Source organism: Manis pentadactyla, chromosome 5 (genome assembly GCF_030020395.1).
Source record: "Manis pentadactyla isolate mManPen7 chromosome 5, mManPen7.hap1, whole genome shotgun sequence".
NCBI lineage: Eukaryota > Metazoa > Chordata > Mammalia > Pholidota > Manidae > Manis > Manis pentadactyla.
Genome location: NC_080023.1, coordinates 103,753,194 through 103,771,703, shown reverse-complemented (window position 1 = coordinate 103,771,703; position 18,510 = coordinate 103,753,194). Strand labels below are relative to the sequence as shown.

General features: G+C 35.5%; 1 protein-coding gene across 1 annotated transcript in view; it reads left to right on the top strand.

The window, feature by feature from the left end:
• The first annotated feature begins 1,693 nt into the window (after nucleotides 1-1,693).
• BBS7 (Bardet-Biedl syndrome 7) overlaps nucleotides 1,694-18,510 on the top strand; it is a 37,629-nt gene continuing 20,812 nt past the window's right edge. The window contains exons 1-8 of the mRNA XM_036923002.2: nucleotides 1,694-1,899; nucleotides 3,482-3,547; nucleotides 8,050-8,112; nucleotides 9,541-9,716; nucleotides 12,038-12,224; nucleotides 14,116-14,188; nucleotides 14,601-14,717; nucleotides 16,345-16,475. Coding sequence (XP_036778897.2) covers nucleotides 1,864-1,899; nucleotides 3,482-3,547; nucleotides 8,050-8,112; nucleotides 9,541-9,716; nucleotides 12,038-12,224; nucleotides 14,116-14,188; nucleotides 14,601-14,717; nucleotides 16,345-16,475 — 849 coding nt within the window. The 5' untranslated portion in view covers nucleotides 1,694-1,863. The remainder of the gene's footprint in view (nucleotides 1,900-3,481; nucleotides 3,548-8,049; nucleotides 8,113-9,540; nucleotides 9,717-12,037; nucleotides 12,225-14,115; nucleotides 14,189-14,600; nucleotides 14,718-16,344; nucleotides 16,476-18,510) is intronic.

Sequence of the window (18,510 nt, the reverse complement as noted above, 5' to 3'; positions counted from 1 at the left end):
CAGGCATTGTTGTCTATTTTATTATTGAGTTACTTTAGCCTCAGTAAAAGAATTCTCTGGTACATCCTGGCACCTAGTCAAAACCTTCTCAGATTACTTTATAAGAAGTAATTTCTCTTCCAAAGAAGCACCTCTTCTCAGGGGTTTAATTGTTACCTCAGAATTGTTTGTGTACTCTCCCCTAGTAGACAGAAATCAGGAAGGGTGCTGTATCTTATTCATCTGTAGTATTTCTGTAGGCAGAGCACTGTGTGCATTAAGGAAGGACTGATGAAAGTGAGTCAAGGTATGTCAGCTCTAGATCAGATCCTGGGTCACTGCAGGCCAGTAATAGTTTGGAGGTTCCTGAGGCATTTTCAGGGGGTCTTTGGTTTTGAAACTATTTTCATAACACTAAGATGTTATTTGCCTTTTTCAGTGTATTGATATTTGAAATGATGTGGTGGTTAAGCATGAATAGTACTTAAGCATGAATCAAAGCAGTGGCTTCAAACTAGTAGTAGTCACTATTCTTCTTGCCACACATTGGCAGGAAACAAAATATCATTTAGAAACGGCCTTTGTGAAACAGCAAAAAGTGTTGATTTTAAGTCAAGTCAGTTTTGTAAAATTCTGTGTGATGATGTGAGAAGTATGCATAAAGCATGTCTACTAAATACCGAAGTGCATGTTGTCTCAGGGAAAAGCAAGAATTGATTATTTGAGTTGCTAGCTGAACTCACTGCTTTTTCCATGGAACACTTTTTTGAAAGCAGGACTGACAAACTGATAATTCAGGCTTGGATATTCAGTATAGCTTTCTTGTGAATTCAAGAGGGGAACCTATCATTTCAAGGAAAACAACTGACATTTCTTGGCAATGCTTAAAATTCGAGTTTTTAAGCAATATTAGAATTTTGCAAAATTTGTATCCACCATCTGAGGTTGACAGCTTTCTGATGTTTCTGATATTTCAAAACTATGAAATCCATGGTGATACTAACAAATGGGATATTTTATATGTTGTATAATGAAGCCATATTCTACATTGCACCTAACTTTTCAAAAACTACCACTTGAGTTTGGACCAAATTTTCCTCATATACTTAAAAAAAAATACAGATTGAATGCAAAAGTATATCTGGGACTCCCTTTTATATTCATGTAGACAGTAAATAGATTTGCAAACAATGCTAGCCTTTTTACTTTTTTTAATTTTGGAAAATAGTTATTGTTCATCAAAGTATTAATGTGAGTTAATTTTTTAAATGTTTTTAAATTTTCAATTCTAATTTCTCATATGAAAATATCAACACACAACTTTTGTAAACAAAAGGTCTTTGGAGTCCTGAATAGTTTGTAAAGGGGTACTAAGGCCAAAAGTTCGAGAATTACTTTTGTGAGCTAACGTCGGTAACGGTGGAATCTAATTCTTTGAGGGACCCTTTGCAGCGTCAGTGGAAGAAGCCAGAATCTACACAGGTTTCACATCAATCCGCTACACACTGAAAGGGACAGGAAGTGAGGCTTGAAGTGGCGGTGCGAGGTGAGCCAAGGCTGCGTCTCTGGTCTCCCTGGAAACATCCTCCTCAGGTCTTCGGGTACAAGACCTCCGTTCCTCTCCGCCTCAGATTGGAGCTGGTTAAGTCGGTGGACGGCCCGTAGGGAGGGGGCGGGGCTCCACTTTCGTCACGTGGACGTATTGCCGTCACGCAGGCTGCCACTGCTTCGAGGCCCCGCCTCTGCGTCTCTCGCAGAGGCGGCGGAAGCTGGGGTTGCCCCTCAGAGGGGATGTGAGCGGTTTCCCCTCAGAGGCCTGCGGTCCCGCAGCCTCCGCCCCTCCTGTCCCGCCTCGGCGCTGCCCAGGGCATCCGTGCCGCCGTCATGGATCTGACTTTAAACCGAGCGGATTATTTACAGGTAAGCTCGAGGGGGCGGGGGCTGGCGCCGCGCTGCGCGATCCCAGCTCCCTAAGGGCAGTCGATACTTCCACTGACGTTTGTCCGGGTCGCCAGTAGCAGATGCAGCGACGAAAGTGCTGCCCTCGCTCTCCTCCCTCACGCGCAACTCCGGCTGGTCCGTGACGGTCCACGGGATCTGAGAAAGAAGCGGCTCTTGCCCCGCCGCGCAGGTGCCTGCCGGGCCCTGAAGGTGCCCCGAACGACCCGACGCGATCTGGGGCTCCTCCTCGGGGCCGCTCCTCTCGGGCTGGAGCCACCTGTAGGCCTCTAGCTCCTCAGTCCCATCTCTACCCGGGCCCTTCTCCCGAGCGCCCCTTACTTCTTACCGTGCGCTGGACCTCACCTGCCAGATAGTGATAAAAGCAACAACCGCCATTTATTGAACATCTAGTTTATTCTAAGGGCTTAACATCCATAAATATTTAGTCCTTATAAAAATTATCAAAATAGATAATAGTACAGTTGGGAACCCAGGGGTAATTTGCTTGCTAGCGAGAAAGGACAGAGTTCCTCTTTGAAAGAGTCTCTGACTCCTGCTGGTGTTCTTCCTGTTAACACCATCCTGTGTGTCAGTATTGCAGTCGTACCCTTTCTCTCGCTTTTCTCCATCTACTCTTTTAAGTAGTCAAATTTTGGAAATTGGTACAAGTATCAGTTTCCCTGGAAGTTTTGCTGGGAACTTTCCACTTTAATATCTTCCATATCCAGCTGGTTACTGTATGTTGCTCCTGCTTTGATTTAAATATCTCTTGAATCTTGAGTCCTATTTTCATTATCTCCATTACCCCTCATTCAGGTTCTCGTTTTCTCTTGATGTTATAATTGAAATAGCTTCCTAATTGGGCTCCTAGCCTCCAGCCTCACCTCCCTCCAAGCTTTCCTTCCTGTCACTTGCTAGATTGCTGTTTCAAAAATACAAATCTAAACAGATTACATAAACTTCAATAGTACTCCATAGATACAAAATAAAATTGTAGATCTACACTATATGTAAATACTTTCATGATCTGTTGTTTTCTCCAATGCCTCTCCCATTGTTCCCATTCTCTAAGAACCACTAGTAACAATTTCCTGCTGAATAAGCCATGCTGTTGGCATCTTCTGTACCTTTTGTAAAATAATCTTTATCATCAGTTAAATTGGAGGTCATTGCCATCAGCATTTTTTAGCAAACTCTTACATGTTGCATTTTTAATATAACTGTAACCTATTTCCAAAATTTTTAAATCACTTTACAAATAAACTCCTTAACAAGCATATGAAGTTTGTAATAGAAGGCTTCTGGAAAGTTTTTTTATAAAGTAGCTTACCAGAAATGTCATATTATTTTGGGGTTGACAGTTTCATAACATAAATTTTACTATTTTTGGTTGTTTCCCATGTTTTGACTTTTGTGGCATATTTCATTAGAAAATAAGTTCATTGCTGATTAATAATATCACTAATTAATTGCAATAAAAATACGGCTCATTGATCTGAATGTGCTGATGTAGTAACTTCAAATAAGTGTATGGGAGAACATTCATTAGGTGTTTCTTTAGGTGGGCGTGACCTCTCAGAAGACTATGAGACTACTTCCTGCCTCAAGACAAAGGGGTACACAAAAGGTACTGTAGAGATACATGATTTCTCCATATCTCTAGCTCTGACAGAGGAGAGTTCTGTATTTCCTTCTTTACTGAGAAGTTACTCTTTTTAAAATATTAGTGGTAAAATGAAAATGAACTTCCTCTCACTTGAAAAGAGGTGGGAATATCAAGGAACATTTACAAACAATTTTATTGGACATTATTTTTATGTACAGTTAGTAAGTAAGTAGTATAAGCAAACTGTTGAAAACCACATTCCATTTTCCTGGTAATAATTCACTATGTATGTACTTGTGTGTTCCAGATTCTATATATGAAAATAGAAACATAAAACACACAGGATATAGAGAAAATGCTTTTTTAAAACTTTATCATATTTTTAGAGTAATTAAATATTTTGATGTTGAATTTTCAATTTAATTAAAAATATTTTTGTAGAAATACTGATCCTGCAACAGCGCCGGGCGGGAGAAAGGCGAGAGGGCTGCGGGCGGGCTAGCTGCGCGCGGGGGGGGGGGGGGGGGGGGCGGGGCGGCGCGCTGCCATGGCGACGGCGCAGGGGCGGTGGGCGCGGCGGCCGGGCCCAGATAGGCGCGCGAGGGAAGCCGGCAGGGAGAGGGCCTAAGGGGGCGTCCGCCCGCGACCCGGTGCCGTGGCGCCTCCGGTATCCCCCAGCGCTTCTTGGCGACCCGCAAGCGCGTAAACCCTCCGGGCCGCTGAGACGAAGTTAAAACAGAAGACGTCTGCTCTCCGGAGCGAGCGTTCTCCAACATAGCGACGGCTCACTCTACTCCCGAGAAACCTTTTCGCGCCGTTCACCGCCGCACAGAAGCTCATTTGGAAGAAAACAAGTCATGCCTGAGCTGGGAAAATGAGGGGGTGAAGCTGCCACATGGAGCCTTGAGAAAAAACATGTAACCCACAATCTCCAAAGATGGGGGATTGTGTTTTCAGCTTCCTTATTGTCAAGTTCTTCCCTCACCTCACTTCTGCAGTCAGAAGACAACACATCTGAGTTTGGGATCAGTGATCTAGAATAGGAAAATGAGAGAGATGTATGTATGGAGCCCTGGAAGATGTAAAGTGTAACTTAATAGAAACTTAATTGTCCCTGGCTTCGAAATAGCCAGTACATACAAGCACATAGTAAGCACAGTGTATATCGAAGGAATGAAGAAATGAAGAACTGAAAGTTTCCTTCATGGAAATAGTCTCCTGGTGTTCTAATGACTAAAATAGCAGAAATAAGGGTAGAAACATACACAAGGAACAAAGGTGCAACATTTTATGAAGCAGCAAGGTTGACCCAAGATGAAGTAAATAATTTGTAAGACAGTTTGTGTCTAAATTGCCTGATCTGTATAGAATGGGAGGAAGAATAGCAGCTATTTCATATGTATGAAAATTAAATGAGTTGATCTATGTAAAGTACTTGAAACATTGCTTGACCCATAGTAAGAATTATGTATTTTAAAAATCATTATTATTACCTATTTTTTCACCTTCCCTTTTAGTGAATATTGTATTTCTATCTTTCTCTGTACATTATACCTTTCTCCACTCACATCCATTCTTCACTACCAAAGATACGTGCACCTAGCTGAAATGCTCACTTTTGAGTGTGAATTATTCCTGACTCTTACCAAATCTTGTAGATCCCTAATACCTACAGTGGAAAGTTCTGATAATCCACATCAGAGGACCTTAACATTGACCACCATTATAAGGATATTAAATTCTGTTACTAACCAACTTAGTGACCCTCCTGGGAACTCACTTACCCTTTCTGTAACTGTCTTCATCTGTAAAATAGAGACAACCCTTGCTATGAATGCTTCACTGGGTTTTGAGTCTGTAAGTCCGGGGAGAGGAAACCCTGGGGGCAAAATACCTCTGAAAACCGAAATCAGTCAAAAGGAGAAATAAAGTTTAAAACCTGTTTATTGCTTAAAAAAAAAAAGAAGAAGAAAGATTGATCCTATGATTTCCACAATTATAATTTCTTAGACTAGTAGGATATATAGTATCTGCGAAATGAATACAGTATTCTGATGTGTTAACATTTTATAAAGATAAATCAACAGATTTAAGACTGAAATTTATGTATTCAGTGTACTATATCAGCACTTCTCAACCTTTTTTGGTCACAGACTGCTTTTACATTCTTAAAAATTATTGATGATCCCAAAGAACTTTTGTTTATGTAGGCTATAGTAAATGTTTACTGTATTAAAACTAAAACTGAGAAAGGTCTGAAATACTTTATTTTTAAAAAATAAACCTATTATGTTTACATAAATAACATTTTAACGAAAAATAACTCTTCAAAAAAAAATGTAGTGAGAATAGTAGCATTGTGTTATATTTTTGCAAATTCTTTAGCCTTGTGTAAGCAAAGGCACTTGGCTTCTCATGTCTCTTGTCTACATTGTCTGTTGTGGTATGTTGTTTTAGTTGAAGTGTATAAAAATTCAGCTCACATAGATACATGATTGAAAATAGAAGTATTTAAATAGCCTTTCCAGATAATTGTGGTTCTTCATATTGGATACTACACGTATACTTGACAAGTAGTATTTTCTTAAACATTAGTTGCAATGTGGAATCTGAAACCATATTGATTAGCTTTTCATACATTGGTATCCCATTGGTCTGTCTTGTACTTTGAATAGATCTTTCACCCATGCATGGTTTTATACCATCCTATAATGGTTCATTTGAGATTATTGGTTCATCGAGTTATAAAGATCTTCTAAATTTTGACACATTTTATTACAGAATATCAAGTAACATTTATTAATATCATCAGAAAAGTTGTTAAGTATTGGGAAGCTGTCAAGCTCACAGTGGCAGATACAAGTCTTCCAAAATAGTGATTTTCACTTGAAAGCTCAAATGTTACCATTGGAAGAAAATACTCTCAGTTGAAACGACAGATTCACTTCCTTCAGTTAAAAAAAATGTCTACCAGACACCCAAGTGTTAACAACTTGTTATTACTAGTTGTTAATAGTTGTCAGTTCTTTCATTCTTAAAAATGGTGTTCCTTGAAAAAAGTGGATAATTCAGCTCATAACTCAGTTATACAGGTGCCTTTTAGTATGCAAGAAAAGTACTTTATTCATACTTCCTATGTCCTCACACTGAATATTAAAAAGAGGTACTCAAGTGTCATAATATAATAAGAGTAATCATTTTTGTTACTTCATCAAGGACAGTCTTCTATGACAGTGGATTTTTTTCTTTATTTTCCAGTGGTGGTGAAGATTATAATAACTACTGGTGTAGTTTGCTGTAGTTGTTCTGGTTCTTGACAGACACCAGCAACTTTACCCACCACTGCATCTGCACCGTCACTTCAAGTATTAACCTAGTTGGAAAGGAAAATAAAGACTTATTTGGAAAAAGAGTTTTGACCTGGCAAATTTCCTAAAATCTGTTTCCTAGTGGGAAACCTTTTTAAAAGGTTCTCATTGACCCCAAGAGTCCAGGAACCACCCTTTGGGAATCTCTGTAATAGACTATTGTTTATAGAAATTATTGGAATAGTGTGTTGTCAGAAAATTCAAAACCTTAACTATTCCTACACATTCTTTCTTCTGAAAAAAAGTTCTGCCAATACCAGAGATCCATAAATCTCCTGAAAATGTGTGCATAATTATTTGTGAATGTTCATTGTTCTGGGGAAAACTCCACAGCTTTCATCATATGCACAAAAGGGGTTTGTGATCCTTCCCAGAATGTTAAGAATCAGAAGCCTAAGAACATGGTCTATGAAATGTCAACTTTTTGATATTTAAGATTAGTTTTATGTCATAACATATGATCAATTTCCTAATGTCCCTGTGTGCTTGAAAATAACATATTTTAATTGGATGAATGACTTAATTGTTCATATACATTGCACACACACACACACACACACCCCTACACATACAAGCATGCACACATATATACATATGTGCATATGTATTAGATCAAAGGTAATTGTTTTTCTAATCTGTATCCATATATTTTATCTGTTTGATTATATTTATTTCAAAACAATCCATTGACCACATGTGATGGATGAAGCTGAGTGATGGATACATGGGAATCATTATAATATGCTGTCTACTTTTGCACTTGTTAAAATTTTCCCATTAAAAAGGTTTTTAAAACATCATTAGGTCAGTCATGACCTTATTTGATAGTCCATTTAAAAAATTAATCTTAGAATGTTCTTTGCTCCATTTAAGAAAAAAACCTACCTCCCTGCCATGTTTGTCCCTAGTCTCTTAATTCTATTTTCATTATGGGAATAGAATATATGACCAATTACTTCTGTAACAACTCTCCTTAGCCTCCTCTTTGTTCTTTCTTATAATTCTTTGAAATAATATATTTTGTGAGGGCTCTTTCCTGGATTTTCTGATCTCTACTTTTAAAATGAGAATTTATATATTGAGAATTTTGTTCTCCCCATATAAGCTAATAGGGCCTAATAATAGTCATTTTAGGTTTTCTTCAATCTGTTACAGGTGGTTATTGGTGATCAGGATGGGGTAGTTATGTGCTTTGGCATGAAGAAAGGAGAAGCAGTGGTATGTACAGCTTTTTTTTTTTAGGGGAAAAAAGGATTTTCTGAAAGGGAAATGTACTACTTACTAAATATTCCTAGGTAAAAGTTTTCTAAAACAATGAAAAGTGGGTTGTGAGGATGGTAGTTGCATGAAGAATGAGGCTTCAGGCAGGGTGATAGTCATGTGCTAGCTACCCAAAAAACAACCTCTGACAGCCTTGGGTAATGTATTAGTTTTCTATGCTGTGTAACAAATTACCTCAAATTGAGGACCTTAAAACAACACACACTGATTATTTTGCATTTTCTGTGGGTCATGTGTCCACACTCAAAGTATCACCTGGCTGCAACGTAGATGCCAGCCAGGCTGTATTCCTTTCTTGAGCTCAGGGTCCTTTTCCTAGCCCAAATGGTTGTTGGCAGAATTCAGTTCTTTGCTGATGTCTCCATTTTAGTGCTTGCTGTCCATCAGCCAGGGCCTGCTCTCAACATCTTGAGGCCCCCCACAATTCCTTCCTGCATTGTCCTGTCACAGGCCCTCTCACAACATGTTGAACTTCTTCTTTAGTTCAGCAGGAAAATCTGTCCCGTCTGCTAAGATGGAGTCTTACATAACATAATACAATATGGAAGTGACTGTCCCATCACTTTTGCCACTTTTATTGTAACATTATCGGAAGTGATTATTGCATCATCATATACACAGATCACTGTTTACAAGTGATAGGTCTGAGATGTGAACTCTTACATTCATTTTACATTGTATGGAAATTACAAAAAGATGAAAATGGTGAAAAGTGTCAGAAGCATGTTTCCATTATTTATATCTCCTCCCAGATATTTTATTCTCTGTATAAACAGTCATTGGAGGGGAAGGGAAGAAATGTGCCAATAATAAAATGGAAAATAACCAGGAAGAAATAAATGATAAAAGTGATGTCCCCAATTAAATACAGAGATACTAGGTTATACATTCAGGTTTTCAGTAAGTTCTATAGTCCTTAGTTTATACTAGTAAAATTTATAAAAATTGTAAAGAAAGCAAGAGAGATTCGTTTTTATAAGGTGATTAGAAGTATAAAAGCATGTTCATTGGAACCAGTTGGGGAATCTTGTTAAAATCTAGATTTTATTCATGGGCCTGAGATTCTGCATTTTTAAAAAGGTGAGTGATACTAATGCTGCTTCTTAGTGAACCCACTTTGAGGTGCAAGAGTTTAGGTTTCAATGGTGATGTTGAAATATGTGTGGTAATAAATATTCCAAACTTTGAAGATATGTAGTAAGAAAACAAAAGACCCACTGAAGCAAATACATTTTTTTCTACAGCTGTTTCTGTATAGTAGAACTATAGTATTTTGTAAGTTTAAAATCACAGAATTTTTTATAGTAAAGGAAATGCTTACAGTAAATTTGTGTGCTCAATTTTTTCCCCCAATTATTTTTACAGACAGTGTTTAAGACCTTACCAGGGCAGAAGATTGGAAGATTGGAGCTTGGAGGGGTTCTTAACACACCCCAAGAGAAAATTTTTATTGCTGCAGGATCTGAGATTAAAGGCTTCACAAAGAGAGGAAAACAGTTCCTCTCTTTTGAAACAAACCTCACTGAAAGCATTAAAGCTATGTATGTTTATTCTCTTTTTTATTTTTACATATACATTTATAATATTTTGGATAGGTGACAAACATCTAATTGAGTATCGTATCTTAATCTTCTGGGAAATAAAATTGACTAAAGATACTTTTTTAGTCAGAAATGAATTGACATACAATCCATACAAACTGGTTGTTGAAATGTTTTCTCTTTAAGACTCTTTACAGTATTTTTACATTTATTTTTGACTAGTTGGTTCAGTTATAATTTATGATGAAACTATAAAGGAAAAAAAGTAAATCCCCAAATATTTACCTTCCTGTTTCTTTGCTGTCTCTAATAGTTCTGGTTTTGAGGTAGCATCATTTTGTTAAAAGCCTGGCCATCAAAATTGGTGACTACCAATAAGGTATAATTTCAGGTGAATCAGGTAGAATTCTAAGTGAAAAATAGCTCCCTTAACGGCTTCCTGATAAGTGAAGTTTTGCATTAAAAATTTTAGTTTTTAATTGTTGGGGCTGGAAAGGGCTTTAAAGTTCATCTAACTTACTGTTCCTAAAGCCTGCTACTTAGGAGAATCCCTCAGAAGCTTAAAACAACCATTTTTTGTCCTACCTCCTACCTGCAGAGCCAAAATTATTAGGAGTAGGTTAAAATAAAAAAAGTTCATTTGAATCTGATGCAGCCAAGTTATATAAGCAGCCAGACCTTGGTTCAAAAACTACTGATTCTGTCCCAAGTCTCTGTATTGCACAGTTATCCTGTATAATTGTGTATAATGCACAGCACCGGCCCTGATCTGGGCTATAAAACTTCGCCTCGATGAAATTCAATAAGAATTAAACAATGGCAAGTGGAAGTAATTTCAGTGGTTTTGAATACAATACTTAGAAGATGCTTTTGAAGATAGGCATGGCCAATGATAATTGTTAAATACTAAAATCAAAGTAATAAGTTATTAGGACATATCCATATTCAGAAAGGTATGTGGACAGATGTGAGAAAGATAAGGGGTTTCCCATCCAAAAATCTCTTTAGCCAGTTTCTGAGACGTTTTTACTGGAGAGGCAGTGAGGGATCAAAAGGTTCTTTACTTAATTTCTGAAAATTTATTATCTGAATCTCCACATTTAGAAGGTTGTATAGGTTATATCTTGAAACTATACAATAGGGAAACTGACCACTTTTAAACTGTTTATCACTCACACATCCTTCCCTGCTTAATGCTTCCATTTATCCCCACTCTTGACCACAATACTGATTGCCAAGTAGTACTTTGGACAGTATGATGCAGGTGTGACACAGATGGATTTCAAAATGAAATTTCAGATCTTGAAAAAGATACAGAATTTCATTAGGTTGATAAAAATGATAGTAAGAGGACTGCTGAAATCATGTACAAAGCCGCGAAGTGAGGCCTCTTAATAATTGAATAGAAAATCACTGAGACCCATAGGATAAGAAGTAATTTTAGTACCAAAAAATTTTTAAATAAGAGTTTAGAAATGGAGAAATAGGAGAAACCTTCAAATAAAATTATTCTTTTTATGATTACATGGTGATAGCAATTTGAAAGTGAAGGATAATACACTAGTATATAATTTTTTCAAAAAATCTGAGCTTCCCCAATGAAAACTTGATTCAATCTAAGAAGTATAACACTGTTGTGATTATTGCCTAAATTTTGTTAAATGTAATTTGAAATGAATGTATTTTCATTTCTTTAAGATAAAACTTGATTGAAATCATTTTTCCCATTGTTTATCATTTAATTTAAAGTAGATTCACTTCAAATAGCATTTTTTATAAGCAATTTAGTTTAGTAGAAAGAAAGCTAACTCTAGAGCTAAAAACTACCTAATTGCAATCCACTCTACTGTCTACTAGTTGTCTGCTATTGGGCAGGTTACTTAACATTTTATTATTCCCCTGCAAAAATGTATAATTACGGTCCCTAGTTTGTAGAGTTTATGAGAATTGAGCTAATACATGTAAATCACTTAGGACAATATTTGGCACATAGTAAACTTTCAAAAGAGCTATTTTTTGGCATACTAATTTTTTTCAGATATAGACAATTAAATTACTGTTATCTTTGTTTTCAGTTTTTCTGAGCTCAGTTTTTGAGAAGTCTGAGCCCTGAACAGCTTCCTTTTCAACTTTCAAAATCAGTGTAAAACAAAAAGGCTAGAAATTAAATGGTAGAAGTGAAAAAAAAAGTTCTCAAAGTCTGTGATAAAATGATAGTAAACTATAAATGAACTTTTATTTTCATCTCTGAAAAAAATCAGGAGTTTCCTATGCTCATTTCTTAAAATATGGGTATCTTAAATTATTTTTAATGTTCTCAGGCACATATCTGGCTCTGACCTCTTTCTCAGTGCAAGTTACATCTATAACCATTATTGTGACTGCAAGGATCAACATTATTACCTTTCTGGGGACAAAATCAATGACGTCATCTGCCTTCCAGTGGAAAGATTACCTCGTATTACACCAGTATTGGCCTGCCAGGACAGAGTACTCAGAGTTTTACAGGTTTCTGTTATTTGCATTTTTATAGTTTTTTGTAATGTAAATATTGATGAGAAATGTTTAGGTAAATATTGATAAACAATGTTTACTTGAGACAAATTACTTAGTGATTACTACCACTTTAAATGTCCTACTTAAAATTATTCATGGGAAAAATTATTTAATATTTTAATTGATAAACTTTTATTTTTTTACTTGAGGCAGATAGTTGAGATCTTCAGCAAGTTTTTACAGAGGCACATACAGATACTTTCCCCATTCATAATTCTGAACTAGTACAATTGGAATGGAGTGTCTTTGTTACAGAGAGCCCTTTCCAGCTTTTTTTAAGTCTTCCTCCGTCACCCTCCTTTCTCCCAAAAAATCAAATTACAAGAGGAAATTGCACTGAGGAGAGTATTAAGCTTTAACAAGGCATAGTTGAGGTCTAGATTGTATCATTTGCCTTTATCCAGCATTTATGGTAATATGAGGAATAGAACAAGCACTCGTGTAAGTAAATAAGTAAAAATTTGTTGGATAAGTGAATGATAGAGGGAAAATCATTTTATTGCCCTTATATTTCTATTAAAAACCATGATAGGCTAAAACAACTGCTTAAGGCCATTGTTATTAGTAATAATAGTTACAACTATGTCTTCTTGAAAGTGACTTTCAAGAAAATACTCAAAAGAGACACACACATACCAGGACCCATAAGATAAAGTTTAAATAACATATAACAGGTGGATTAATTGGATCAGAAATACAGGCTGATGAGAGTGCAACTGAACAAAAAAATCTAGCTGTTTATTCTATGCCACCGCAGGCTATTTCAACTCTTCGGAATTTCATATCTAGATGACCATTTCTTGGCATCAGCCCTTTTATAGAAGTAAAAATTCAGTGGTTCTATGAAGTCTTTTCCTCCTATGGGGAATTAGAGTAAAGTTCAAGGTTCATTCTAAAGGCATGAATGATCACTTTCTCCCCTACCCTGTGTATACTTATTCAAATATGAGTTGTTTGAATAAGGCTTTTAACAGGAGCTGGCTTAGTCATTTTGAAATTGATCTGGCTGAATTCTAGGATTCTGCTTTGTTTAACAAAAAGAGATCCATATGCTTATTACAGAAAAAACAAAAAACAAAAAAACAACAAGGATTTATGGAAGTAAAAAACTGGCATCTTTCTTCTGCCTTACATGTCTCTTCCTGAGTCCCCATCTGCCTTTGTAGACAATCCTTTCACCCAGATGTAGCCTTTTTTTTAAACAGCTTTGTCTGTATTCTTTTGTGTTTATGTAGTTATATGTAGATATCTGTGAATTCTTAAATGTTATTTTAAGTAAAAGATAAAGCATATGGCTCTTTTATATAATAGTATACCATATTCACTATAATTTTGCAAATTTTTTTCATTGAATAAATTCATCATAGATATTTTTCAATGTGATTTTAAGTAGTTCTGCCTCTTGCTGGAGTAGGCTTTAGAAATACCCAAAGGCAAGGCCAAAATTTTCCTTGGGAAGTATCTTTGAGTCTGTTTAAGTGTTTGAATGTGCTCGAAGTTAAAGCCCTCGAACTAGAGCGAACATAGGAAACAACTTGCTCCTAAAAGTTGTGAAAGGAAAATTTACCAGTGTCAAGTTTTCAGGCAAAGTATTTAAAATGAAAAGTATTTAAAATGTAGAATATTTTAAATATTTCTCTCCTTAGTCTTTCCATTTTGCATATATTTTACTTTAAAATGAGTTAACCTATGCAAAATTGCTAATGAATGCAAGTTAATATTAACCAGATTTTTTTCAGCACTTTTATTCTAGAGTTCTTATATGAATATTGTTATCTATGAGTGCCTATACTATTTTAAACTTGTATTCTGTTTTAGTTTTAAAATACTTGTTCTCCTTCAGGGATCTGATGTGATATATGAAATTGAAGTTCCTGGCCCACCTACTGTTTTACAACTGCACAATGGAAATGGTGGTAATAGGATTTCATTTTTCATGATCAAATAAGGGAGTGCAGTATGTTATTTAAGCCTAGATTTTTCAGGTTTTTAATCATTTAATCATATGTTAAGTGGAGATGGGAAATTGAAAAAGAACATGAACTCGAATTGAGACAGTGGTCTTCTGACAACTTGCCAGTAATTACAGTAATGAGCTATTTTTGAACTTTGTGGTTTCCTCTTCTTAAAATTAGATGATGAGGAAGGATCTTATCTCTTACAGTTATAAAATTTTGTGACTCTATAACCATCCTCCCAAATGAAGTTTTCTGTCTTTTTATAACTTTTAAGTAAGATTTTTTACATGAAAGTAAATTAACATAAACATATTAAAATGATAAAGAGATATGAGTTGTGAGATAATATGCTGATTTTAATTATAACTAGGTGACTCTGGAGAAGACCTTTTGTTTGGAACATCAGATGGAAAACTTGGACTTGTTCAGATTACTACATCCAAACCAATACACAAGTGGGAAATTCGAAATGAGAAAAAGAGGGGAGGTATGTTTTTGGTGTAGTTCAGATTGAAATTTCAGTGTTAATTAAATAAAATGTCCTAAGTTTTTAGTTTATTCTATTTTACTTGTTCATAGTGTATAGCAGACTTAAAATTCACAGAGCCACCTCAAATTTGTTTACTATTTGTTTATGTACCAGGTCTATCATGCTTTTGGCATAATTTTTAAAAGTAAGAAATGCTAATAGTAAATTAGGGCCGACAGGCTTTTATGGGCTAATATCCATCTATAATATAATTCTGTGCTCAAATCTATTTTCCATTATTTGATATAGAGAATTGATTGGAATTTGGGAGTACTTGGTATAAGACAAGGAAGAAGTACAGTGGGTTAGAGAATATCCCTATTTTCTAAGGAATCTGTACCTTTCTAAGGGGAATATTTATCTGACTTGGTAAGTAGTGAGGTGGCTATTTATAGGTACAGCATGTTTATTCATATATTCATTTATGCTTTCACAAATACTTATTTGTTAGGGGAGACAGAGGATAAACAAATGAATAAATAGGGTCCTTCAGCTAGTCACCTAAAGAAAATATAACAGGGTAATGTGTTAGAGAGTCATGGGTGGAAGGGGGAGGGTTACTTTTAGATTGGATGGTCATGAAAGGTGTATACGAGGTGAGCTGAGATCTGAACTGATAAGAAAAGGACTTAATAAAAGATCTTGGGGGAAAGAATGTCCCATGGAGAGGAAGAAATAAGATAAGGGAGAGGACTTGAGGTAGAGGGAAACTGGATTCATTTGAGAAGCAGTGGGAAGACCAGTGCAGCTAAATTCATTAGTATGGCATGAGAAGAAGTCAGAGAGATAGGGTAGGGCAAAATTGTGTAGGTCCTTAGGAGCCTTGGAAAGGGATTTGAATTTTAATCTAAGTGCAGTGAGAAGTCATTGGAGAATTGTAAATAGGAGTATGACATGATCTGATTTAACGAAACAAAACAGTGCATGGAGAATGGATTTTGGGAGCAACAAGTCAAAATTGGTGGGTGGAGATCAGTTAGGAAGTCATTGTTATAGTTCTTAGAATTTATCATAACAAGAACTTTGTTCTAGTTCTTAGAATTTACTGTAAAGATACTAGTAGACTGGACTAGGCTATTGGTGGTTGGAAATGGAAAGGAGACACATATTTTGGAGATACAGCTGATAGAATTTGCTAATGGATTAATCAGAGATGCAGTCTAGATTTTTGACCAAAGCAAATGGGTGGTATCACTGAGATGAGGGGCGACTGAGGAAGGAGCATTATTGATGGGGTATGATAAAGAAGAGAATAAAGACTTTTGTTTGAGGCATGGAAAGTTTGAGATGCAAATGGATGTCTCAGAGGAGATGCTGAGTAGGAACTTGGATAAATGAGTCTAGAGCTCTCAGGAGAGGCCAAAGCTGGAGATAAAAACATAGGGGCCATTGCCATATAGATTATATTTAAAGCCTTGGAAATGGATGAATGTGGATGGAAAAGAGAAGGACACCTGATTCCACTCAAAGTTTTTATGTTTGTCCTTTCTGATTTGATATACATATGTTTTTTCATTCTTACTTGGTATGTACTTGGCTATAATATCAATTTTATTAGTAACTTTCACTTACATCTTCTTTAAAGGTATTTTATGTGTGGACAGCTTTGACATAGTGGGTGATGGGGTTAAAGATTTACTTGTTGGGAGAGATGATGGAATGGTGGAAGTGTATAGTTTTGATAATGCAAATGAGCCTGTTCTACGATTTGATCAGGTAAGTTCATTAAAAAAAGACTATATATACTTATTTTTCATCAAATAATTATAGATATGAGTGTGATGGTTTGGGGTTTTATTAAATGAAATATTAAAGTCTTGGGTTTGCTCTGATGTTATCAAATCTTCTCCAGACTACTTACTCTTATGTCTGAATAATGGACTGTTGCTTTCCAGTGGAATAAATTTTACTTCTTTATTGGTTCCTAAATATTGCAGATATAAACTATTAAATATTTTGCCTTAGTTTATATAATGCATAATAGATTACAGGAGTAACATTTATATGCTTGGGTAACATAAATGAGACTATGTTGTTTTAAAGTAGTAAGATTTTAGGAATAAACTTCGTATTGTTAAGACAATACCAAAATTATCCTTAAGCCAAGAGAGAAAAGTAGCAATTTCACTTCTAGCCACCTAAAAAGAAATACTAGATAAGAGTAATTTTTAGTTAACAAATTTTAAATGTAATCAAGCTTGTTTATCTCAAGGTACAAAGTCACATGGAGAAGTATTCTGGAATAAAATGAATCTTTCATTTTCATGAAGTTGTGTTCTCCAGTCCAGGGTTTTCCCACCCTGCCTACTGCATTGAAGCTGGAAAAAAAAAGCCACAAAATATCAACTTTTCTTTGTCTAATTTCTCTAATAGTGGTACCTCCCAGTCCCAGCATTAACTCCTGACCAGCAAATAGAGATGTTTTCTTGCATAGATAATAAATATTATGTACATAATATGTGGATAAAAACATTATATGACTTATTCTCTAGATTTATTTCATATTTGTTCTTACTTTGGTATAAAAAGTCATCTTGCTAATGATGCAAACAATAGGCTTAAATATATATATAATCCTTTGTTAATGATCTCCTGTTTTTTTCTCATCATCTTTCCTATTTAGACCCAAATCTTCTCTTTTAATTCTATCCCAAACCCCAGTAATAACATAACATTTTCCTCTTTTGCAAGGTGTGGCATTAAGAAATTCTGTCTTCCTTCTCTTTAATCTGTTTGTCAGATGACTGAAGTATTGCTTTATAGTCAAGTTAAGGTTGCAAATACGCTGCCTCATCTCAGATTCCGGATGTCACTGTCTCTATTGTTTTCCTAAGCAAGAGAAATCCTCTGATCAGACACAGTCTGGACTGTCAAATGTTGTAACATTAAAAAACATTTTTGATGGTGGATCAGTTGGTGATTTTATGTATATAACTTAGAAGACATTTTAATAGTTCAGTGAAGTTTCTACAATAAAATTTCTTTTATTCTCATCAACATCTTTGGTGATTAAGGTTGATTAGTGCTCCTATCTATAAAAATGGAAAAATTAGGAATTGAACTGATGTTCAACTGAGTCTTACTCTAGCAATATATAAATAATATTCATTTGTGGTACAAGAATAATTTAGAAGAAAAAAGTTCCATTCATATCACGAGATACATTTACTGTAGAATTTGCTTTTGTGATGATTTACTAAAACTTACATATTTGTCTTGATCAGTTGTGTAATACCAGTAACTGTAATGATAGAAACTCCTCTAATGCTTAGATCTTTATGATCACTGAAAAATTTCAATTGATCTTTTCTTGGTTGCATAAAATAATTTAAGCATATATTACATTAAGATAAATGTATGTGGGAGGAGTGGAATGAAAATAAACATTCAAGGAGAAAAAAGAACAATGATAAATTTCCCACTGCTTTAGGATTTGTTTTCCCATTTTTTAGGTCAATGATTGTGTGTATACATTTGTACTGGTATTTAGATTCATTGGGTATGATTATATGATGTGACAGTTTTATTCTAAAATGATAATCTTTAAAACTTCCAGAAATTACATGCTTTTTAACTATTTAAAGTTGTGTTGGAAAATCTAAAAGTCAGCTTAAAAATGTACAGGGGGGATGCATAGTTTTTTTTCCCAGAATTACTGTAGTGGGAACTTGAAGAAAAAAACTCTGAAACTTCTAATGAATGTCAGATCCCCTGGGACACTTACTAAAAATGCACCTGTGAACCTAACTAT